We start from the raw sequence: 19215 nt of genomic DNA on the forward strand, positions 1-19215 counted from the left end.
GAACGCTACACTAGTTTTCCGCTAGAGGGCATCATTGCACCAAGTAAATCTGCTCTGCACTAAATATTTGGGTGGCACCGAATAAATCCAACACGAAACATCTGTTTGTGATTTTTAATTTGAAAATGGCAAATTCAAGAGATAAATATACAGCTTGAGCTTGTACAACAAACATATTCCTCAATACATCTATACAACTGAAATTCAGTGACAGTAGTTTATTCTAAAATGCTCAAAATAGGTGATAATGGCAACAACACTCACAGTTATGGTACACACTTACAATGTCAAGTCTCTCTTAGTAAAAAAAAAAAAAAAAACCACACCTATGAAGAATCAGGCCAGAAATCCAGACGTGTTTTTGCCAAGCAAGTGGTGATTATGGATCTATCATTTACCTTCAGCTCAGTCCCTTATTAATCAGGTGTTGCCACAGCGGAATGAACCGCCAACTATTCCAGCATATGTTTTACACAGTGGATGTCCTTCCAGCTGCAACCCAGTACTGGGAAAGATTATTAATCAAATAAACAATACGTTTTTCTTGGAAATCATGTAATATCCAATTGATAAAGGCCGATGAAAATTTCATTTTCAAACAAACCCTCCTAAAATGAGAGATCAGGGGTCACCAAACTTATTCCAGGAGGGTTGGTGTACTGCAGATTTTAGCACCAACCCTAATCAAACACACCTAAACAAGCTAATCAAGGTCTTGCTAGGTATACTTGAAACATCCAGGCAGGTGTGGTGAGGCAAGTTGAAGCTAAACCCCGCATGGACACCGAGATTGGTGACCCCTTATGTAGAAAAACATGCAACCAAGTTTAATCAGTAAACCTAAGAAGCATACTATTTTCAAGCTCCGTTTGAGTGTTGAAGCAGAATGTTTGTGACGTCCAAAATGTTGACTTAAAACAAGCTGTTCCCATCAGCTTCAGTGATGAATACTGCACATTCTCATCTATTTTAGTCTGGGTAAAACCTGGGTCTATGCAGTCTTCAAAAAAATAGAAATATGTTCAAAAAACAGGAGACACACAGTATGACGTCATGTTTACTCTAGAAGAAAATATGCAGAACATGCTTGTAAACCCAGTCCGAATGTTTGCAGAATATTTGGCAGATTTAAAGTGTTTTATTAGTGAGCCGAGTTGGAATGTGTCTCTTATGTAACGTTCTGCAGATGAGTGTTTATCTTGACATCCTGAAGTCAAACTAATTGCGACATTTCTGAGAGGATTTGATTTCGCTGGTTATGAATGGAGTAAGATTGTGGAGATATCTGATAGGTAGTTTGGAAAATAAGGTAAAAAGGTCATATGTTTTTGGTGGAAGGTTATGAAGGTGAAATAACGTGCATCTTTCAGTGGGTCAATATCCAGTGCAGTACAAATAATGCTCCAAGCTGTGAATTTCACATATAATGAACAAAACGTGTTTGAGCTAAGAATGTGTTTTTTTTAGCACAACTGGACTGAAATGAACACCTCGAGCAGTTACAATGACGTCTGTTTTTGTTTTTTTGCAATAACTGTTCATCCACATGACATTCAAGGTACATTTACATATAAAAGCAACACTTGTTTTGGAAATAGCTCTCCCTAGAGTTAAACATTTAAGTTTTACCATTTTTTAAATCCATTCAGCCAATCTTCGGGTCTGGCGGTAGCACTTTTAGCTTAGCTTAGCATAGATCATTGAATCAGATTAGACCATTAGCATCTTGCTCAAAATTGACTACTTTCAATAACTTTCCTATTTGAAGGAACACCTTTATTTTAGTAATAGGCTCATTTTACAGCTCTCTATAGAGTAAAACAGCTGAGTTTAACCATTTTTTAATCCATTCAGCCGATCTTTGGGTCTGGTGGGAGTACTTTTAGCTTAGCTTAACATAGATCTGTGAAACAGATTAGACCATTAGCATCTTGCTCAAAATGTGACTACTTTTAATAACTTTCCTATTTAAAGGACACCATTATTTTAGTAATAGGCTCATTTTACAGCTCTCCCTAGAGTTTAAAAGCTGAGTTCAACCATTTTTTAAACCATACAGCCAATCTTTGGGTCTTTTAGCTTAGCTTAGCATCTATCATTGAATCCATTAGCATCTTGCTCAAAATTTTGTAGTTTTGATAACTTGTCTTTTTAAAATAACACCTTTATTTTAGTAATAGTTTAATTGAGTTTTACCATTTTTTAAATCCATTCAGCCAATCTTCGAGTCTGGTGGGAGTACTTTTAGCTTAGCTTAGCATAGATCATTGAATCAGATTAGACCATTAGCATCTTGCTCAAAATTGACTACTTTTAATAACTTTCCTATTTGAAGGAACACCTTTATTTTAGTAATAGGCTCATTTTACAGCTCTCTATAGAGTAAAACAGCTGAGTTTAACCATTTTTTTTAATCCATACAGCCGATCTTTGGGTCTGGTGGGAGTACTTTTAGCTTAGCTTAACATAGATCTGTGAATCAGATTAGACTATTAGCATCTTGCTCAAAATGTGACTACTTTTAATAACTTACCTATTTAAAGGACACCATTATTTTAGTAATAGGCTCATTTTACAGCTCTCCCTAGAGTTTAAAAGCTGAGTTCAACCATTTTTTAAACCATACAGCCAATCTTTGGGTCTTTTAGCTTAGCTTAGCATCTATCATTGAATCCATTAGCATCTTGCTCAAAATTTAGTAGTTTTGATAATTTTTCTTTTTAAAATAACACCTTTATTTTAGTAATAGGCTCATTTTACAGCTCTCTATGGAGTAAAACAGCTGAGTTTAACCATTTTTTAATCCATTCATCCGATCTTTGGGTCTGGTGGGAGTACTTTTAGCTTTGCTTAGCATAGATAATTGAATCAGATTAGACCATTAGCATCTTGCTCAAAATTGACAAGTTTTAATAAGTTTGCTATTCAAAGAAACACCTTTATTTTAGTAACAGGCTCATTTTACAGCTCTCCCTTGAGTTAAACAGCTGAGTTTAACCATTTTTTAAACCATACAGCCAATCTTTGGGTCTTTTAGCTTAGCTTAGCATAGATTATTAAATCAAATTAGACCATTAGCATCTTGCTCAAAATTGACCAGTTTCAATAATTTTCCTATTTAAAGGAACACCTTTATTTTAGTAACAGGCTCATTTTACAGCTCTCCCTTGAGTTAAACAGCTGAGTTTAACCATTTTTTAAACCATACAGCCAATCTTTGGGTCTTTTAGCTTAGCTTAGCATAGATTATTAAATCAAATTAGACCATTAGCATCTTGCTCAAAATTGACCAGTTTCAATAATTTTCCTATTTAAAGGAACACCTTTATTTTATTAATATTTTAATAATTTTACAGCTCTCCCTAGAGTTAAACAGCTGAGTTTAATCATTTTTTGAACCATATGGCCAATCTTCGGGTCTTTTAGCTTAACTTAGCATAGATCATTAAATAAGATTAGACCATTAGCACATCACTCAAAAATAACCAGTTTCAATAACTTTCCTATTCAAAGGAACACTCCACTAGTTTAGTAAGATGCTCATTTTACAGCTCCCCTAGAATAAAACTGCTGAGTTTTACTTCTTTTTTTTCCCATTCAGGTAATCTCTGGGTCCAGCGGGAGCACTTTTATCTTAGCACAGATCAATTAATCAGATTGGATCATATTCAATAACTTTGCCATTTATAGAAATGGTCCACTTATTTAGCAATGGGTCATTTTACAGCTCCCCATAGAGTTAAACAGCTGAGTTTTACCAGTTTTGAATCTAGCGGGAGCGCTTTTAGCTTAACTTACCTTAGCAGAGATCACTGATTCAGATTAGACCATTAGGGTATCGCTCTGACCAATGACCAATTTTAATAACTTTCCTATTTAAAAGAACACCTTTACTTTATAAAATAAGCTCACTTTACAGCTCCCCATAGAGTTAAACAGCTGAGTTTTACCAGTTTTGTATCCAATCAGCTGATCTCTGAGTCTAGCGGGAGCGCTTTTAGCTTAACTTACCTTAGCATAGATCACTGATTCAGATTAGACCATTAGGGTATCGCTCTGACCAATGACCAATTTTAATAACTTTCCTATTTAAAAGAACACCTTTAATTTAGTAATAAGCTCATTTTACAGCTCCCCATAGAGTTAAACAGCTGAGTTTAGCCATTTTTGAATCCATTCAGCCGATCTACGAGTCTGGTGGGAGCGCTTTTAGCTCAGCCATTGAATCAGATTAGACCATTAGCATGTGGTTCAAAATTGACTAGTTTTCTATTTAAAGCAGTGGTCACCAAACTTGTTCCTGGAGGGCCGGTGCCCTACAGATTTTCTAATCAAACTCACCTGAACAAGCTAATCAAGGTCTTACTAGGTATACTTCAAACATCCAGGCAGGTGTGTTTAGGCAAGTTGGAGCTAAACCCTGCAGGGACACCGGCCCTCCAGGGCCGAGATTGGTGACCCCTGATTTAAAGAAACACTCTAATTTAGTAATAGGTTCATTTTACAGCTCTCCATAGTTAAACAGCTGAGTTTAACCATTTTTAATTTATTCAGCTGATTTTCATGTCTGGCAAAGCACTTTTAGCACAGCGTAGCACAGATCCAGACATCCCAAGTCGTAAGGAAGTCTTCCGTATATGCACAGAGACTTCCGGGCGCCCACATATGAACAATAATCTCTCGGAAATCGCGCTTTTCCCAGTCCTCGAATATGTCATGCACCCCTCTCCACTGCATCCCTCCCAGGGTATTCAAATACGTTGCACACATCCCCCTCCAATCCCCCCGCCCCACGTTCTTTAAATACGTCATGCACCAACCACTCCATCCCCGCTCCCCCAAAACTCCTGCAACCTCCCGCAAATCACCTGGAAATAACTTTTCCCAAGTTGGGATTTCTGCAGATCACTCAATCAAGGAACTTTCATATTTGATATCGCAATAATTTGATGCAGTTTTTTTATCATTACGTCAGAATGAATATAGTTTCTGGCCATATTAGCCTAGAAAATAACATCTTTTCATATTCTGTCTTAGTACATGATGTAACTACACAAGAGCCAAGCTTTAAATAGGAAGATCATTGAAAGTCTTGAAGCTAACGGTCTAATTCGATTCAAACATCTATGCTAAGCTAAGCTAAAAGTGCTCCCGACAGACCTGAAGTTTGGCTGAATGAATTCAAAAATGGCCAAACTCAACTCAGGAGTGTTCCTTTAACCATGTACTAAAGACAATATTTAGATGTTCAAAAACCCATTGTCAGGTCCCCAAGACGATGCCATTGTGTAAACGACCATCGAAAATGTTCTAGTTGAAGTCATGCAAACACTCCAAAGTAACTCAAGAGTTTCCCAACTGAAGGACCTTTGCTTTGCATTCTCTGTGAATGAACAGAGGACAAAGAGGTGCAGTTTGTGTTGATCTGAAAAGCACCCAGGAATAACGTCCGCTCTTTAGTCATCAGTGCTTTGAAAACATCTCTTGAAGCTCTCTTCTCCTATACAGTATGGAATACATTTTATAAAAAATAGATTTTTTGCTTTTTCAACAGCGCCCTGAGGGTTGTAATTGTCTGCTAGTATTGACACAATATCCACATCCGTTCCAGGAAATCTCTCTTTCCGTCTCTTCAGACCCATCGGCGAGAGGCTTTTCCCATTGGGAGCAATGGAATCCACTGTGAGTCTTTTTTGTCTCTTCCAAACGTCAACCAAACAACAACAGAAAATAAAAAAAAAGTGTCAAACCTCCGGAAAATCGGGAGAATATTCTTTTCTTCCACATATGGAAGGCTGGAGGGCCATGGTGAAGGTAGCAGCTTATTGGATTTTCTGAACCCAATCCAAGCTCTCATTGGCTCTTCTGGACCCAATCCCAGCTTTCATCGCTGTCCTTCCTGTTCTTTTCCGCTTCTATGATCTCTCGGTAATGCCTCCTGAAGAATCCCATCTGCAAAACACAGGAATAATAGTGTGTCAGCAAACAGGGAGGGACAGTGGACAGATGTACTGACAAAATCACACCCCGCTTCCCAAGAAAAACACATCTGATCTGATCTGATCTGGACTCTTACAAAATACTCGATATATTCACATGAATAAACGGACAAAATATGCTACCGTACAAACGTTTTCAGAAATAATTACTTTATTGATAACAAATGACAGAAGACTTATGCTACAAATTTGAGTATAAATAAATGCTGCTCAATTGAGTTTCCAAGTTTTCAACTTTAAAATATATTTTAATCATCATATTTACGTTATAGAATCATGATTCAGTTTTTATTTATTTACAGTTATGAATTGCATTATGGGACTTTTATCTCTGCTCTTTTGACTTTTAGTCAAGAACCTAGCTGTTTAGTTAAACAGTGTTTTTTTTTTTAATCTTAAAATGGTTCATAAAAGATTAAAAACTGCTTTTATTCTTTCTCCAGAAAAAAAAAAAAATCAGACATACTGTGAAAATTTCCTTGCTCTGTTAAACATCATTTGGGAAATATTAAAAGAAAATAAGGGGCGAGGCAGTGGTGCAGTAGGTAGTGCTGTCGCCTCACAGCAAGAAGGTCGCTGGTTTGAACCTCCACTCAGTTGGCGTTTCTGTGTGTAGTTTGCATGTTCTCCCTGCCTTCGCATGGGTTTCCTCCGGGTGCTCCGGTTTCCCCCACAGTCCAAAGACATGCGGTACAGGTGAATTGGATAGGCTAAATTGTCCGTAGTGTATGAGTGTGTGTGGATGTTTCCCAGAGATGGGTTGCGGCTGGAAGGGCATCCGCTGCGTATAAAAACTTGCTGGATAAGTTGGCGGTTCATTCCGCTGTGACGACCCCGGATTAATAAAGGGACTAAGCCGACAAGAAAATGAATGAATGAATGAATGAAAAGAAAATAAGAAAAAATTAAAAGCGGGGCTAATAATTCTGACTTCAACTGTATATATACAACAGTTCTGTCTGGTTCTCGAGTCTGATTGGCTGATAGCAGAGCGATATTCTGCAATAACAGCACTCGTACAGCCTCTTCACCCTTGCGTATTACTCCGCCCACATAGAGCGACAGCAGATCAATAAACTCACTACAGTTTGACAAATAGTGCAGCTGTTGGACAACATAATGTACTTTTGAGGCTTTTAGGTGAGAATGTAGGTATTTAGATTGCAACTATGCAGTTTATTTATAAGGATAGTGCCTATTTTAAATATGATTAGTTTCTAGATTCAGTGCGTCAGGGCCCATCAGCCTGTCATGCCAGCAGAGCAAATTCTGTTGCACCACAAGATGGCGACAGACAATGCATAATAAGTTATAAGAGGAGAAAAACTCAGCATTTCGTGTTTAAAACTGCAGCTGATCAAATCATTATAAAACCAGTAAAAGACATTCTAAGTCGATCTCTCTCTTTTGTATGTTGTAGTGCTGTATTTATACCAGAGTAATCTGCTAGTGTTTGCTTTGGTTTTTTGGGGTTAATTATTGTGATCTCCCGTTTGCAACAGAGAAATACTGGGAAATCTGTAGACTGATGGAATTATATGGCGTATCTTGTGTGAGCAAAATCTTCTGTTTTGTCATCGCTTTAGATATTACGCTAGAGAATCATTCAAACACTAGCTCTAAAGTGATGTTGGTGTAGTAGCAATGGTTTCTGCTGTTCTGACGTTAGCTACAGATGTGAATGAATGTAGGAAGAAAGTAGTTCTTCATACAAAAGGGTTTTAGACTATAAACGCAAAATCACACAAGTAGCAGTGCGATATGGCTGTATATCTGCATTAGTGGGACACTAAGGCAACGCATGCCTCCCACCAGTGCAGTGCATACAGCTATATCACACTGCTACTCATGAGATATTGCTCATATATATATACAATTGAAGTCAGAATTATTAGCCCCCCTGAATTATTCACCCCCGTGTTTAATTTTTCCCCTATTTCTGTTTAACGGAGAGAAGATTTTTTCAGCACATTTCTAAACATCATAGTTTTAATAACCCATTTTTAATAACTGATTTATTTAATTTGTCATGATCATAGTAAATAATATTTTACTAGATGTTTTTCAAGACACTTCTATACAGCTAAAAGTGACATTTAAAGGCTTAACTAGGTTAATTAGGTTAACTAGACAGGTTAGGGTAATTGGGCAAGTCATTGTATAGTGATGGTTTGTTCTGTAGACTATCAGAAAAAAATACAGCTTAAAGGGGCTAATAATTTTGACCTTAAAATGGTGTTTAAAAAAATTAAAAAGTGCTTTTATTCTAGCCGAAATCAAACAAATAAGACTTTCTTCAGTAGAAAAAATATTATCAGACATACTGTAAAAATTTCCTCACTCTGGTAAACATCATTTGGGAAATATTAATAAAAAATAATAATAAATTCAAAAGGGGGAGAATAATTCTGACTTCAACTATATATAGTCTATAACAGAAAAAGTGCTATCCAGGATTTACTACCAGGATTAGTTCCATAATTTACAAAAACAACCAGCACAGTATATCACAAATATGTCAGTAAATAACAAAATGATCACTATACTATAATGCAATTCAAAAGCATAAATAAATGAAATAAAATAAAATAAAACACGAATCACAACATATGTAAACTGTTAATTTCTGAATATTTGTACAGTATTTATTATGTTTTATAAGTTATTCTCAATTGTAAAATTATTTCACAGTATTACAGTTTTTATTTGATTTTTGATCAAATAAATACAGCCCCAATGAGACTTTAAAAACAAAGTCTTGAACATATGAGTTCTAGTAGAGAAATGAATCTAAATCTATTGCTTTTGACTGACAGATCAGATAAACCCAAACTAATGCAGTCCCGCTGTTACAGATACAGTATAGGCAGGAAAATATTGATTTAATCACATTAAAATGAGTTTATGAAAATAGCGAGTCCTGACCCAACACAAGAACAGGTTTCATTATGGAATCCCTCATGAATGATGGTATTTACACTGGAATGCTTGATCATATTATCTAGGTATCCAACAATATTTATACATCCTATAATTTACAATAGTAAGGTATCATGTGTTCTTAATGCCTGGACTGAGTATTTAAGTCAGGCTATGTTGGAAACTTAATGAAATGTGAGATGTCCCATTAAAGTGTGGATATAAAATTGTAAGAATAAAAAACATTTTAATGCAAGTCATACGTTTAAAATTTAAAATTTTGTAAAAAATGTCAAAATATGGGTGAAATAAAGTTTCATCGTCATTCAGCGTAACAGATGTATTCATGCTGAAATGAAACCATAAACTAATTCTGACCTGTACTTATTGAAATATATAAATGAATGTGATCTAATTTAAATAATATTAGCACTATTCTATAGCAAAATATTTTCTTCTAATAAATTCTCATTGCTAACTAATGGGTAAAACCTAATATTTTTTTAAAGGATGGAGCAAAATGTAAACATTTTAATTCTTAGTCAACATTTTGGAGTCTCTGCATGGTGCAAGAAGAATCATAGTATACAGATAAGTCATTTTATATTTATTTAGTTGAATTGTTGGTTTCACTGGTTGTTATTTAAGATTATTGCATGGCTGTCTGGATTACTCGATTCTGACTGGTCAATTGCAATATTTCAAAGTATGTTTTTCCCAGATAACAACCGCAAAATAACACAGGCTCATCTGGGAACTTCGAATCACCTTGACTGTCATTGAGTACGTTCACATCCATATTCTTACACACACATTCAAATGTATCTGCTTGTCTGTCATGCTTCGGTTTTGACAGCTTTGGTTAGTGTCTACTCCATCAGCTGTTTTCAGTTCTGTCAGCTTTGTGTTTTTGACTGTTTGGTGCCATCTTGTGTCTGAATAATGCGCAGGTTAGTATATACTTCATAAGCTGTTTTCGATCATGTCAGCTTTTCGTTTTTGACTGTTTGGCGCCATCTTGTGTCTGAATAATGCGCAGGTTAGTGTCTACTCCATCAGCTGTTTTCAGTTCTGTCAGCTTTGTGTTTTTGACTGTTTGGTGCCATCTTGTGTCTGAATAATGCGCAGGTTAGTATATACTTCATAAGCTGTTTTCGATCATGTCAGCTTTTCGTTTTTGACTGTTTGGCGCCATCTTGTGTCTGAATAATGCGCAGGTTAGTGTCTACTTTATCAGCTGTTTTCGATTCTCTCAGCTTTTCGTTTCTGACTGTTTGTCGCCATCCAGTGTCTGAATAATGCGCAGGTTAGTCTCTACTCAATCAGCTGTTTTCAGTTCTGTCAGCTTTGTGTTTTTGTCTGTTTGTCTCCATCTTGTGTCTGAATAATGCGCAGGTTAGTGTATACTTTATCAGCTGTTTTCGATTCTCTTAGCTTTTCGTTTTTGACTGTTTGTCGCCATCCAGTGTCTGAATAATGCGCAGGTTAGTGTCTACTCAATCAGCTGTTTTCGTTTCTGTCAGCTTTGTGTTTTTGTCTGTTTGTGCCATCTTGTGTCTGAATAATGCGCAGGTTAGTGTATACTCCATCAGCTGTTTTCGCTTCTGTCAGCTTTGTGTTTTTGTCTGTTTGTCTCCATCTTGTGTCTGAATAATGCGCAGGTTAGTGTATACTTTATCAGCTGTTTTCGATTCTCTTAGCTTTTCGTTTTTGACTGTTTGTCGCCATCCAGTGTCTGAATAATGCGCAGGTTAGTGTCTACTCAATCAGCTGTTTTCGTTTCTGTCAGCTTTGTGTTTTTGTCTGTTTGTGCCATCTTGTGTCTGAATAATGCGCAGGTTAGTGTATACTCCATCAGCTGTTTTCGCTTCTGTCAGCTTTGTGTTTTTGTCTGTTTGTCTCCATCTTGTGTCTGAATAATGCGCAGGTTAGTGTCTACTCCATCAGCTGTTTTCGATTATGTCAGCTTTTCGTTTTTGACTGTTTGGCGCCATCTTGTGTCTGAATAATGCGCAGGTTAGTGTATACTCCATCAGCTGTTTTTGTTTCTGTCAGCTTTTGCGTTTTCGACTGTTTGGCGCCATCTTGTGTCTGAATAATGCGCAGGTTAGTGTATACTCCATCAGCTGTTTTTGTTTCTGTCAGCTTTGTGTTTTTGACTGTTTGGCCCCATCTAGTGACTGTATAATGTGCAGGTTAGTGTATACTCCATCAGCTGTTTTTGATTCTGTAAGCTTTGCGTTTTTGACTGTTTGGCTGTAATTGTTATAAAGTAATTCCAGGAGGGTTGTTTTCCCAAAATAAAACCCTTCAGTCTATTACAACAGCTTTGCACCAAACTTCCGATAAACCTGTTTTATTATGCGATAACAACCTCCTGGATGTACTTTATTCCTAACACAACATACCTTGGAATGTCATGATCGACCAATCAGAATCAAGTAGAGAGCCACATAATAATCCCAGATAACAACTGGCGAAGATAATAACATAGGCTCAAGCTTAACATTTAAGTAAAGAGCTCAGATGCATGTTTTGTGTCTAACAGTTTAGTGTAATAAGTGGGATAAAGTACATCCAGCCGATTGTTCATGCAGAATAAAGCTCTTTGGTCTTAAGCTGCACTTTTCAGCCAACATACTATATTCATAAGCTTTACACTGGCATACCGGAAACGCAAGCTAGTACGACAACTTTTGTATGCATTAAAAAGTTCAAGCTTGGTTCAATAGCAATCGATAGCATTTTTAAATAACTCATCAACTTGTTTAATCCCCCCCCCCCCACCACTTTTTTGCAGTGCCGTACAACAGAATTTTGCATGCTCAAACCCTAGTGTGACTGTGGTTTTACACAACAGCTGATAAACCTGTCAGGCTTTATTCTGAGATAACTGTCTGTAGGCGATGTACATTATGCAGTACATAACATACAATGGAATATCACGATTGACCAATCAGAATTAAGTATTCTTGTGAGCTGAGAAATATAGATGTGATGAAATTAATGACATTTTGCATATCGACTGACTTTCTCCAGTTTTTCAATGTGATTTCAGAGCAGCATTAGATGGACGATGTCATTTCTTTAGGGGGTGAATTGTGCATTTTGTATGCTAAAGCAGATAAAGAGCGAGGAATGGCGACACAGATCTCAGACCTGTACAGGAAATGAGCTTTTTTACTTCCTGTGACTCAACAGGTTTGTGTGTTGTCTGAATGTGGTTTATTGATTCAGAGCTGGACCCTCTGCAGGCGTTTCCTGAAGCTGGAGGAGCTGGACATGTGCTGCTCTTGTTGAGGACGTTTGTTTTGGCAGATTTGGGATATGGGGGGAAAAGTATCCCTGCAGCAACATTCCAGGATTTGCTCTAGTATTCCCGCTGGAAAGTAATGGAGTGGAAAAGAAATGAAAGGCTTGTTTGAGAAGCCCTGAAATGCCTTGGATTGGCTTTTATGTGTGTGTAAATTATTGTCAGCGCTGTGTTTTGTTCACTTTATGGTCTGAAAGTCTCGATTGACTCCTCATGCCAAGAAAAACAACAGTAGTGTGTGAATGAGGGACGTGTGACCTTATGCAAAGAAATACAATCTGAAACTAAAGCATCTATTACACCGATTCACCATCTGCTGAATGACATCAAACATCTGTTTCTGACTCATTTCAGGATGCTGATTACAAAAGTAGTGCTTGTTTTGGTGTCTCTCACACAACATATGATGTGGGTTTTGTCCCATTTTTGCCATTATTCAGAATGCTTTTTATTATATTTTAATTATTAAAAACTGCCACAAAATTAGGTTACTATTATTTATACATTATTCATATTTTAATTAAATTTTATTTTATTTTATCTAATTTATTTTATTTTAATTTCAATTAAATTTTATTCCCAATTATTTTATTTGATTACAATTTATTTTTACATTAACAAATTTACTTTTTATTTTATTCCCAATTAATTTAATTTATTAAATTTTATTTTATGTTTATTAATTAAATTTTTTATTATACTTTTTTAATTTACTTTTTTTAATTTACTTTTTAAATCATTTTCAGATTCAATTTTATTTAACTTTACATTAATTTATTTAATTTTCTTCCAAATTATTTTAATTGGTTTAATTTTATAAAAGTTTGTTAATTATTAATTTTTTATTTAATTATATGTTAATTCATTAATTTTTTTATGCTTAATTATTTGATTTGATTATATTTTATTTATTTTACATTAATGTAGTTTTAATTGTATTTTATTCCCAATTATTTAATTCATTAAATTTTATTAAATTTTATGTTGATTCATTTAATTTAAATTTGATTTCCAATTATATTATTTGATTAAATTTCATTTAATTTTACGTTAATTAATTTGATTTAATTTTACTTTGTTTAATTTTTATTTTAAAAATTACATTTTTATTCTATTCCCAATTATTTTAACTGATTCAATTTTATTTAGTTTTACATTAATTTATTTAATAAAAATTGTATATCAAATTATTTTGATTAATTAAATGTAATTGTAATTAATGATACAGGGATTCATTTATTTTAATTTTATTCCCAATTATTTTACTTGATTAAATTTTATTTTATGTTTATTAATTTTATTTTAATCCAAATAATTTTAATTGATTAAATTTTATACAATTTAACAATAATTAATAAAAAAGATGTTTTATTCATAATGATTTTAATTGATTTAATTTACTTTTTATTTTATTCTCAATTATTTTAATTTATTAAATTGTATTTAATTTTATAGTAATTCAATATTAATTAAATTTTATTTGCAATTATTTTAAATTTGACATTCATTTATTTAATTTTTATTTTATTCCCAATTTTATTTGATTAAATTTAATTTTACCTTAATAAATTTTATTTAATTTAACGTATTTTATTGTTAATCCTGAGTTAAAATTACTGAAAGTGAAAGAAAAAACTGCAAACATCCTGGTGGTGTTTGCTGCTACATTTCTGTGTTTTCATTCAAACTGCGATAAGAAAATACTGTATATCGTGGAAAGAAAATCTTATATATTTTGGAAATTTTAATTGAGTATAGGAACAAGCATCAAAATCAAAAATATGTAAAGCTTTAATTTTCTTCATTAATTAGAGTGTGTCCTGTTTCATTCATTCATTCATTCATTCATTCATTCATTCATTCATTCATTCATTCAGTTCAAAACAAAATAATTATCAGTTTATAGTGACCACAACTTACTGAAGACATAACAATAGTTAATGTCAAAAAGTCTTGTCAGCCATTTTTAAAACTATAATCATTGTGACATTATTATAATTATTATTATGTTTGTTCCTAAAATACTCTTAAGTTTCCACTAGGTTTAACCTATTTGTAATCATTTTTTACAATTAAACTTAGTTGTGTATATTATACTAAGTCAATTAACCCAAGTAAAACTTAAAATTCCTTTATACTTCATATATTCATCTTTACATAACCCCCTGCCCCACATACACACACTAAAGGAACATTATTTTTGCCATTAGACTTTATTTTAACTCAGTATCATTAAATCAGATAACAATGCTTTTTTTCAGATCAAGATGCATGGGTTGTTCTTCAATATTTCTTCAAAACTAAACTACAAGACCATCGATGCACTAGTTATACTTGAAGTCATCATGCATGTACTATATCGTGTTTCTTTTCATTACTGTTAGCGTCTACTTCAAACGAAACACAATTCCTCCACATCCGCTTGACTGTGGGTATTAAAAGCTGCCGATACTAATTTAACTGTAAGGAGACGCTGCTGCACATGAGCAGGTGTTTCTGCTTGACCTGCTGGGTCACATTCACTGCTGACCGCCACTGAAACACTGCAGGCCAGGGGCTTAGTTGTCACGTAAAAACATATTTTTGTGTTGCTCCACTGAACTAACGCCAAGTTCCAACTAAATATGTAAGGCTCTATGTATAATGGTGGAAAAGAGAGGATGGTGAGATTAGTTGAAACTGAGGAGCTTGTCATGATAATGAACAGGGCTTTACATTAACACCCGCCAACCCTCCAAATGCGGGTAGATTGCAGCTCTGGCGTGTTAGACAGACACCTAGTCACTTTGGCTGGTTGGAAATCATTTTTTGAAACTGTAGTTTTCTTAAAAGCAGGGTTCGACAATAAGCATGGCCCAATATTTGTGCAAATGTGATTTAGAATCCAGAAGCAGCACGACTGACAAAAATAACTGTGTTCGCACGAGCAAAACAGCAAAAAAGAAGGTACAGAACAAGAAGAGTACAGAACGAGAGCATGATCACTCGCGCGCACAGGTGATTTAAAAAAAAAGCGCATGTGCTCCTGTTAACTTACGCGCAGTGGCGTAGCGCAAAATGCGGAGGCCCCCCTGCAGGAATCACCGACAGGGCCCCCAGATGAATGCGGGGGGTGGGGGGTGGGGGGTTGGCAGAGCCAGAGATATACACATATATCTATGATCGGGAGTTTTCCTGGATGTTAGTATGTAATTTTTTTTTTAATTATGAAAATTATAATTTTACATCACTTTTCTACATTGATGGATCAGTGATCGCACGGGCATTCCTGACAAAAAGCTTGTGTTTGTGTGTACAGAAATGGACTATCCACTCTCCCTGTTAAACTTGATCTAATCCGTGCACACACCTCCTCTCCTGCTTTCACTTCTCATACTGACGGAGGGAGCGATTCGTTTGTGAATGAATCTCCGTTATGAACGACTCGTTCACTAGCCGACAATAATACAAGTTTCTGGCAGCGCAGCATCTCGTTGTCATACTTCTTTTGCATTGTTTGCTGATTTTATTCAACAAAACTAGCATGAGCCGAGTATTTAGTGCGAATTGGAGCTGCTTTGCCTTATGGTGAATGCAGTAAGTGACTGTATCATCATCAATAACGCTACTGTTTTGCACAAATTTCAGAACATACAAAAACGTAAAAAACTTAATCTTACCTATGAAATGTTCTGCCTTTGTGCTTTGTTTTCTTTGTTTGCTCGTTACTACACTCGTAGACAGCGTTAAAGTCCCGCATCTTCACGTAATAACACTGTCTTGACTAGTGCGGTTGAATGACATTTGTCCTGGGAGCACTGTACCAATGTGGCGGAGCTATAGACGCATGCTCAGGGTACCTATGCGATATCTAGTGGATATATCTGTCACAAATTGAGGAGCGGGGAAAGGAGGCGGGGTGGAGCGACAACGCGGGGAATCCTTCACAAACTGAGGAGCGATCACAAACCGAAAGCGGCGAGAGCGTCAAAGTAGCCAGAAGTCATTCATTTTTTAATGAGAACTGGTGGCGAGAAACAGCGTCTTCATTGGCTATGACGCGGTTCGGCGGCAAGCAATCAGAATGAAGTAGTCCACCTTGAGAGGTGTTCAGAGAATTCAGACCTGTGAACTTTGGTTCTGACCACAGTTGTTCCCAAGATTTTGATTATTGCGGTTCCTGGATTTTCAATCATTGATAATCGCGACGACGTGGGACCCCCTAATCACGCGGGGCCACGGCCCTTCCGCTACGCCACTGCTTACGCGAATCCCATGCCTAAAGGTATGGTGCGATCGGTTCCCTTTGAAATAAACTGGACAAAGAGCGATGATCATGCACCCACAGTCCTGCTGCTTTCGAGAGCTCAAGATTAAAAAAAAAAGCACATATACTTTTGTTAGCAGCAGCAGTCACTGCTTTCATTTTAATTATTCTTTGAACAGATTAACAGGCCTATATTAGCCGTGTGCATGTGATCATCCTTTCATTATCACACACGGTATGTTTCACCTGCTTTCATTTGCTTAGTTATTTTTGTTAATATGGTTTAATTATATTTGTTTACAATAATAACATTGCTTTAATGGGAGATTACTCCCCGTGTGTAGTAACTGCTGATCTGGGACTGCAGGACAGATTACTGTGCATATTTTAGATACATGACAATACTTCTTTTGTTAAATTGAATGTTTTTTTTTTTAAAGAAAAGTTTTGTTGAATGAAAGAGTGCACCTATACAGCTATATTTTCCTTGTTTTGACACTTTAAAATTGTGGCTAAGAAATACTTATTTGGGGTGGTTAGACATAAATTTGGTAAATCCTTAATTTTGAGCTCTGAAAAGTCATGAAATAAAAACTGATTACATTGTGACGCAACACATTTGCTCATGCGCACTGAGCAAGCCAATACACAATACACACAAGAAGTTAAATAAATGAGAAGGCATGTAGTGGACATAACACAACATCTAAATCAAGTCATCTTAGCATGTCAAAGTCAAATTTATGCATATAAAAATATATATTTCCCAACAAAAAAAGTGTGGCTAGTAATAATGGCGAGTGGCTAGTAATGTTGGAAATCTACTAGCCACAGTGGCTGGTGATCAAAAAAGCTAATGTAAAGCCCTGATAATGAAGAATTATATCCCTCTACTCACAGCCTTTAATTTTATTTCAAGTAATGTGTTGTATTTATCTTATTCATCAATTAAAATTTGAATTTCTATCAAAAATAATAATTTGTCTTGTCGCCTATGCAAGTTTTAGGAACAACAAATAATAATTTGACTTCAAGTGGATCATTCAGTCAGCTTCTTTTCTTATAAGTGTGCAATTTTTAGTACATGAATATTTCCCCAAAACTGGGGTGGTTTCAGTGTTTGCTGTGCTTCTGCTAACCCTAAATCTAACAGTAGCAGCTCCTGAAAATGCTAATGTCTCCAGCAGAATAAGGAAGAGAAGCAGGTGAAGCTGTACTGATGGAGGAAGAAGAGCAGGTGAAGCTGTACTGTACCTTCCAGAGCAGCACCGCCAGCAGCAGAAAGATGAGGATTCCCACCAGCAGACTGATGGCGATGATCCAGCCCACCACATAACCCCGCGGCTCCTGACTGTGCAGAGCCTCCATCACCAGCTGCACACACAAACACACGTTTGCTTTTGTGAATTGTGGGGACATTACATACAGTTGAAATCCTAATTATTAAGCTTCTTGTGAATTTTGCTTTCTTTTTCAAATATTGACCAAATTATATGTAACAGAGCAAGAAATTTTTCACAGTATTTATTCATTTATTTAGAGTCTTCGCTGAGGCCAGCTTCCAGCCTCCACTGCTGAGACTGCAGCTCTGCACAAGACTTTGGCCAGCGGAGAAATTAAAATGGTCGTGCCGAACTGAGACTGGTTCTCTCAAGGTTTTTCTTCTTCACTCTCCTATTGGTGAAGTTTTTTTCCCCTCTCCGCTGTCGCCACTGGCTTGCATCGTTTGGGATTGGTAGAGCTGCGCATCCATTAATTTGCTCTTCAGTGTTTGAACTCTCAATAATGATTATAAACCACACTGAACTGAGCTAAACTGAACTGAACTGAACTTAAACACTAAAAACTGAACTACACTGATCCAGTTACTATGACCATTTTGTGAAGCTGCTGTGACACAATCTACATTGTAAAAGCGCTATACAAATACAGCTGAATTGAATTGAATTGAATTGAATTGAATTGAATTGAATTCATTTATTCATTAATTTTCAACCGCTTTTCCGGGGCCAGGTCGCGGGGGCAGCAGTCTTGGGAGAGAACCCCAGTCTTCCCTCTTCCTCTAGCTCTTCTGGGGGATGGGATCCCAAGGCATTACCAGGCCAGCTGAGAGACATAGTCGCTCCAGCTATTTTGGGTCTTCCCTGAGGCCTCTTCCCGGTGGCACATGCCTGGAACACCTCCCTAGGTAGGCATCCAGGAGGCATCCAAAACAGATGCCTGAGCCACCTCAGCTGACTTCTCTCGATGTGGAGGAGCAGCGACTCTACTCCAAGCTCCTCCCGGGTGTCAGAGCTCCTCACCCTATCCATAAGAGTGCGTCCTGCCACCCTACGAAGAAAACTCATTTTGGCTGCTTGTAACCGTAATCTTGTTCTTTCGGTCATGACCCAAAGCTCATGACCATAGGTGAGAGTAGGATTGTAGATTCACCAGTGTATCGAGAGCTTTGCCTTTCGGCTCATGTTCTTTACCACAACGGACCAGTACATCAACCGTATTACAGCTGCCACTGCACCAATCCACCTGTCAATCTCACATTCCATCCTTCCCTCAATCGTGAAGAAAACCCCAAGATACTAAAACTCCTCCACCTGGGGTAAGGACTTTCCCCCAACCTGGAGATGGCAAACCACCTTTTTTCATTGGAGCACCATGGCCCCGGACTTGGAGGTGCTGATTTTCATCCCAGCTGTGTCACACTCGGCAGCAAACCGCCCCAGTGCATGCTGAAGGTC

At 36.5% G+C, this 19215-nt stretch overlaps 1 protein-coding gene across 7 annotated transcripts in view; it reads right to left on the reverse strand.

Moving 5' to 3' along the window:
- Positions 1 to 100: 100 nt before the first annotated feature.
- Positions 101 to 19215, reverse strand: part of itga9 (integrin, alpha 9) — a 198593-nt gene continuing 179478 nt past the window's right edge. For 2 of the 7 annotated variants that reach the window (XR_015505041.1, XR_015505042.1), the window contains exons 27-30: positions 17732 to 17851; positions 4433 to 5952; positions 4102 to 4300; positions 3702 to 3888 (exon numbers count right to left, since the gene is read on the reverse strand). Coding sequence is in view for 3 of the 7 variants with exons in the window: in XM_087277709.1 (XP_087133835.1) it covers positions 5854 to 5952; positions 17732 to 17851 (219 nt within the window). In the remaining 4 variants the exon portion in view is untranslated. 7 annotated transcript variants of the gene reach the window in all.

This window comes from Danio rerio, chromosome 13 (genome assembly GCF_052040795.2).
Source record: "Danio rerio strain M-AB ecotype USA chromosome 13, GRCz13ab, whole genome shotgun sequence".
Classification (NCBI taxonomy): domain Eukaryota; kingdom Metazoa; phylum Chordata; class Actinopteri; order Cypriniformes; family Danionidae; genus Danio; species Danio rerio.